This window comes from Elephantulus edwardii, unplaced genomic scaffold (assembly GCF_000299155.1).
Source record: "Elephantulus edwardii isolate Elephantulus edwardi_28Jun2011 unplaced genomic scaffold, EleEdw1.0 scaffold00151, whole genome shotgun sequence".
Taxonomy (NCBI): Eukaryota; Metazoa; Chordata; class Mammalia; order Macroscelidea; family Macroscelididae; genus Elephantulus; species Elephantulus edwardii.
In genome coordinates, this window is record NW_006399901.1 from 897434 (window position 1) to 904227 (window position 6794).

The following is a 6794-nucleotide window of genomic DNA, read 5'->3' on the forward strand; positions in this document are numbered from 1 at the left end:
AACGGGAGGACAAGGACATCTGAGGACAGAGCCTCACAGTGGGTCCCACTGGAGCCAGCACGCACATGGCGATCGGTGGCGGAAGGAGGGGGAAGGGAGCAGAGATGATTCTAAGGTAGAACATCTGTACCGTTTGAAGGCACTTGGGTGGCAAAGTGGTCTGCCATGAGCTGCTACCCTGAAGGTTGGCTGGTTGAATCCACCCAGCAGCATCATGGAGACAAAGGACTGGTAATCAGTTAAAAGATTGTTGTTGTTGTTGTGTACCATAGAGTCAGAACCAACCCACAGCTGACCCTCCCCGGAGTTTTCAGAGGCTGTAAATCACACAGAAGGAGACTGCCCATCTTTCTCCTATGGAGCAGCTGGTGGATTTGAACCGCATACCTTTGGGTTGGTAGCTAAGAAAATCATAGAGAAAAGTTCTGCTCTATAATACACGGGGTCCTCTTGAGTCAGGGGTCCATTGAATGGCAGCTAACAGCATCCCCCCCAATTCAGAAGCTCTCAATGCTTGTTTCACATTACAATAAACTAGGGATTTTTGAAAACAACACTAATGCATGTGGTCTACCCAAGACCAGTTAAATCAGAACCTCTGTACCGTATGAAGGGAAATCATTGCCTGTCTTCACTTTGAGGCATCAACTCCTCATGCTATGTCTATGTTGAAGGCGAAGTTGCCCCATCAACCTAACAGGGGCCAAAGGAGGGGAGAGAAAGAGGCAGAGAGAGACAAGACAAGCAAATGAGCAATGCTCATTTCCTTAGAAGAAGGAAAAAGATTTTCATCAATAAATAACTCCTTTATAAGAGTGCAAAATGGCTGTCACGCCCCCTCATCTGCCAGGGTCCCCTCTCCTTAAAAGTCATCTCTGGTTCAGACACACGACCCAATATGCCAAGCAACCAAGAACAAAATGGCTTTTTACACATAGGTTCATACAATGAATTCAGCATGCTGTGTGGAGGGATTGTGGATATGCCTGGCGTTGTTCTAGAAAGAGCGTTGTTGACAGGGACCAAGTGATTAGAATCAGGACAGAAGTGGAGGGAGTGTGGGCAGTGAGAGAGGCGAGGTGTCAGGAAGACTGCCCACATGCACAGCACAGACGTGTCCACCAAGTGAGGAGAGGACGGGAGACCCAATCCCAGCCTTCAGATGAGGTGGGTTCTCTGGGCGCTCAGCTTAGAAAAGTTCACCAACAAAGCAGAGAGATGGGAAAGGAAGCAAGCTGAGGTGGGGTGGGGGGGTGACCAAGACAAGGATAACTGCTGGCATGGGACCTGCCTGCTGCCAGCCCACCAGCTGGTGGGCTTGGATAAAGTGCTAAGAGGAGCGAGAAGGGTGCCAGGTGAATGCAGAATATTACTATCTAGTTGACTGAACTTCGAGGACCACCACGACCTGCTCAGGGTTTGAGAAGCTACCAGACTACCACTTTCAGCAGGTGCTTCGGCTCCAGACCTGAGGACGTTTCCAGACTGGCCCGGTCCGCAGCTCAATGGAGGGACCAGGTTCCCTGCCTTGAGTCTAAACCTGGGTGGGAACATGGGGATCTGGGACAGAAGGAAGCCACGCTTCCCAGTCCAAGTAGAGGGATATCATATGGTGTTTTCCAGAGCAGGGGACAGTGGCTCCCCTACACTACCCCTGCTTCCCGGGGTTCTGATGACCTGGCTCCTTGTCCTCAGTGGTATTCGAGACCCCTAAGAAGGAGCTCCTCCCCATGCAGGAGGATCGTTGGGGAGAGGGGCTGGATTAGTACAGTTCCAGGGTCCCACAACTGCTATTTTTAGAAGCAGCATGAGAACAAGACATTCGGCCCAACTGCAGGGGGCGCCAGAGAAGACCGTGTGGGTGAAGACTCTTGGAGTTAACAACAGGATGGCCTGGCCACAGGATCCAGCCTTCCATCAACCGGCCTGAGCCTTCGGCCTGGACCCTGGCTGCCCTGAATCCAACCCTTTACCGAGTTTCACTCATTAGGCTCTCCCCAATTTGTAACATCTTCAAAGTCCAAGGCCAGGCCTTGGCTCCTACGTAAAAGAGTTCTCTTATTATTACTGTTGGCTAGGGAGCATGAAAGGGGAACTGACTTTGCCACATAAAGCACCAATAAGTTAATATAAATAGGATATTATAATAAATAGACAATCATGCTGGGCCAGACACACAGCATTCTCCGATCTCTCCTGAGACCCTGACCCCAAACTCTGCTATCCCCTTGTTTAGGGACCAGAGACCACCTCTGGACCCTCAAGTGCTTCCTGTGATCTCCCCAGGCCTCCACAGGCCTGGCTGTGAGCTGTCACTTGGAACTACCCTCCCTCAGAAGGAGGACTCTGGGGGTGTCTCCGATCGCCCCACTTGACTTTGCAACCTGCCTGCATCCCACCCACCTCCACGTACCCTCCTCCAGCTCCAGCACCAAACCCTTGCCCTCTCAGGCTGCAGTGAAGAGAAAGGACAGCCTAGATAGGCTTCCTGCCTTCACAAGCTCTCAAACAGCCTGAATACTACTGACATCCTTCTAGAACCTTCCATCCAACAGTCTGTTAGACTCAGCCTTCCTACTATTCTCAGGAGAAGACAGCATCTCAATCCAGAGCTGGTTCTTCACCTGCCACACACCATACCTCTTAGGGTAAGGAGTACTCTGAGGTCCCAGAAACTCACATCCAACCAAGCCTTCCTAATTCTCCCTAAGTAGTAGCTTAGTCAGAAGTCCAGCTCATACTCCGCTCCCTAGCCTGACACCTCGGTGCTTGACTACCACCTTCCAGAGAAAGGACCGTCACCTTGCAAAGGGCTCAGGATATTGAGGTCCTGCATGTGGAAGTTGTGACCCTTTGCGGCTTCATCCCAGCCCACCCCAGAGTAAAGCCGACCGGCGAGGGGGGGGGGCCCTCAGGGTCAGCCAGCAACTTCCAATTTCTTTCCGCAAAGACTCCCTGCCCGTCACAAAGTGACAGCTTCCCCACTTCGGATCCCACTCCCAGGATCCTTTGCTCCACGGCGCACTGCGAGAGCCTGTGCTAGAAGGCCTGGGCCAGCTGCGCCATCACTTGCTTGTACTTCCCCAGGAGATGACAGCCCAGCTTCTTCTTCAGAAAAACGTCCTTGCCCGAGGTGTCGGGGCCATAGGTCACGTCCACGTGGCCCACGTGGTACTTGTTACAGAGGCGACACAGCACGTTGCTGAGGAGTCCCCTCAGGGTGTCCGCCGTGGAGCTCAGCCGGCTGTGGAGGTCCTGGGCATCCGGGTTGAGAATCCTCTGGTCCCGCGTGATGTTGCCCAGGGAGGCGCCAAGGTAGGCGATGATCCGGTACAGCTCCACCAGCTTGTCCTTCTCCATGCCGTCAGCGTGGAAGGGGGGAAAGTCTGTCACGTTGGGGCCACATAGCTTGTCCAGGTTGCTGGGGAACGGCTCGCCCTGGGCCGTGTACTGAGGAGCAGAAGGCAGAGGGGATGTGAGCAGGGAGTCAGGGATGGGTGTTACCTACCCTCAGCGTAAGCTCCTGAGCCTCAGTTTCCCCACCTACGGCTTAAGGGCCTAACTCTGTGCCCTGTAGACACCACAGGACCATTATGAGGCAGATGACAATCAGGGTGTGAAGGCACCAGAAGAACTAAGGCCTCAAGTAAGCAATTAGTGTCATTATTATTCATCAGTGTTAGGAGCCCCATGCGCTGTCAAATCTTCAACTGCTACTAACTAATGGGCTGGGAGTTCGAGTCCACCCTCGGAGGAGATTTAGAAGAGCTGGTGATAAATTTGTTTAAAAAAAAAAAATCAGCCATTGTGAAATCCGTGCAATTACAGTTCTGCTCTGACCCACGTGGGGTTGCAATGAGTCTGAATCAGCTCAGTGATAACTAGTTTGTTTCAGTTTTTCATTATCAAGAAAAAAGGAAGAAAATCTAGGCGCCTCATCGTCAACATGCCAGACGCACTTGCACTTGCACTTTCTGGACACCCCTCTGCACCCAGACACTCATCTCCCAACGTCCCGCCCACAGGCACCTCTCTGAACACTTTACACTCCTGTGTGTATCTCAACATGAGGCGGAGGAATTCCCACAGCAGGCCTGCCTATTCTCAACTCAGCTTTGTCCCGACCTAACCCTAAGAGAGTTGATGGGCTGAGAAAAGAAGTGGGTGTGCCGTAACTAGCTCCCTTGGCCAGCCCCGAGTCCAGGGCAGTGCAGCTCACCCCCACCAGCTCAGGCCCACCTCTTCCTCCCTCGACCCCCAGGGCTGACCAGGGGTAACTCACATAGAGAATAAAGAGGGCGTTGGCACTGCTGTTGAGCTGCACCAGCTGATTCCTGATCTGACTCATGAGGTTGCTGGGACAAGGGTGGCGCGTGGTGCAGGTGGCCTTGTCAGGAGTGATGGGAAGGGGGCTCCCTGCCCCTTGTCTCCAGTGCAGGACAAGCAGCAGTGACAGGATTCCTGGGAGACGGCAGAAAGGGGGCATGATGAGGATGGTGGGGAGGGCGGCTCAAGGCTCAGGTCACAGTGGAGGTGCCGCATGCCCCCCTCCAGCTCTAACTCGGCCTCCCTCTGTGCCTGCCTCACTAACCCTGCTTTCCTCTCCCTACTTAAAACTCCCCACAGGACATAATCTGTTCCCACCAATTGGACTCTTCATCTAGGTTCCAATCATCCAATCCTTTCCTTCAAGAAGGCAAAAGCCCCTTGTCCTCCAGCTCTCGAGGGCACCACGCCCCCTCCTATTGGGTTCAAGGCATCTCTATCATAGCTTACCCTCCAGCCTGGTTTCAGAGGCTGTAAATTACATGAAAGGAAATTGCCCATCTTTCATCCTGTGGAGCAGATGTGAACTGCCAGAGAGACATGGCCTTTGGATTAGCTCCCTGCAGACTTGACAATTAAAGCCCCCCCCCATTGGACTGTTGTTATGTATTGTAGAGTCAGAATAGACTCATAATTGACCCTCCAGTGGGTTTTCAGGGGCAGTTAATCAATCACACGGAGCAGATTCGAACCGCATGCCTTCATGTTGGCAGTACAACTCCTTACCACATAGCCACCAGAGCTGCCTTTTTAACTGAGTCTCCTGCCTCTCTTTTCTTCCCCTTCTCTCACTAACATGCGCAGTGACCCAAATGTCCTCATGTGAGAGGGCTGTCCTTAGCTGATCCTCTTCACCCTCCCTAACCACCCACCTGATTCTAATATTCCCCCCCCCCCGGCCAGGCAACTTGTCCCCCAGTTGCCTATCTCCTGCATCTCTTTCCTTCCCTAAATGTGACCAGCCTCCTTATCTTTGACAATGTTGTTGTCAGGTGGTTTTGAGTCAGCTCTGACCCATGGGGACACGTGTGTGCAGATAACTGTACCCTGTAGAATTTTCAATGGCTGTGACTTTCTCCTGAAGGATTCCATACTTCCCTACCCAGTTCCATCTTGATTCTACAACTCTGCTCCCAATCTATCCCCCAAATGATGATCCCCTAAAATAGTGATCCTCAAATAGTCATTCACAACACCCTGTCCTGCAGCTCTGCTCAACCTCTGCCCTTATCAGAGGGACGTCCAAGGATCCCACACCTCCCCATTCCTCCTCTCCAGAGGCCTTAGGAAGGAGAGCAAACTGGGCAACGAGGAAAGAGAAAAGGTCATAAGCAAAAAGGGTGGGCGGGGAGGAAGGAAAGTGAAAGGTGACAGGAGCCGGGAGCTGTCCGGGCCAGTCCTGGTCGCTCCACCCCCGGGGACGTCCTCCCCCCCCCCCTTCCCTTCAGGCCCCTTTCCAGCTGGCCAGAGAGAGCAGCAGGGGCCGGGGGCAGCCAGTGAAGCAGGAGCCTTCTGCCTGGATCCCCCTGCTGGAACTGGAGGGCTAGTGGTAACTTCAAGTACACACACTTTTCTTTGAGTCCCGCGTTCGTCCCAGCATCCCCAGACAGTGCCAAGGCCCCACTGGTGCCCCGGGGTCCCACCAGCCCATCTCACCTAGCACAGACCACACGTTTTCCAGGCACTAACAGATGGAGGCGGCACCTGCTCCTGTCCCGGGCCGGAGTTTGCAAGCTGCTTGGCGGCCTGAGCCCCTCCCAGGGAGCAGCCCCGGGACGCCGCCGTTGGAAAAGAGAAAGTGGAAAAGAAAGACAGAAAGAGGGAGGGTGAATCAGATAGAGAGCAGAGAGCGCGCAGCTGGGGACAGCGGTGGAGCGAGGAGGAAGAGCTGGAGCAGGAGGAAGGCTGGGGCAGCTTCCACCCTCTGGCCAACCTGCCGGCCGGGTAGCTGGGCGCGCGGTGCCCGGACCATGTGGTGCGCGCCGCCCGCCGCCACGCAGCGCCTCCACCGGGCCGCCTGGAGCAGCGCCTTCCCCGGCGCGGGGCAGGGCCCCGAGTGCTGTGTGTCTGCGGTGGGTGGGGGCCCCGAGTTTAGCGGGGCGCGCAAGCCCGGGAGCTGGCGAGTGAAGTTACCTGCCGCCAGGACCTTCATTATGGGCTGGACTGCAGAGGGCCTTGGAGGAGACCTTAGATGCCGGCACTTTTCACAGGTTCATGCTCAAACGGGGAATTTGCCTGATTTATATACCGGAGCCTGTGTTGTAAGACAGAGAAACAGCTATATTTAGCCGGGATCCCCATCCAGGAAGTGTGTGAGGTGCATCATAGGAAATTATGAATGGAAGAAAAAGTAAGAGTGACGGGAGGGCAGAGTGAGGGGGGAGAGTGGGGAGGGCAGACTTTTTTTTCCCTCTTCTGAGAATTTAATTGATAAAATTATAATGAAGTCTTCGACTGAACGCCCTGCG

The 6794-nt window shown here is 54.0% G+C and overlaps 1 protein-coding gene across 1 annotated transcript; it reads right to left on the minus strand.

The window, feature by feature from the left end:
• Window positions 1–3039: 3039 nt before the first annotated feature.
• LIF (leukemia inhibitory factor) lies at window positions 3040–6582 on the minus strand. The gene is made up of 3 exons (XM_006894777.1): window positions 6460–6582; window positions 4283–4461; window positions 3040–3450 (listed from the first exon to the last, which is right to left on the minus strand). The coding sequence occupies exons 1-3, from the start codon at window positions 6476–6478 to the stop codon at window positions 3040–3042; spliced, it is 609 nt and encodes a 202-aa protein (XP_006894839.1). The 5' UTR covers window positions 6479–6582.
• Between the last annotated feature and the right edge of the window lie 212 nt (window positions 6583–6794).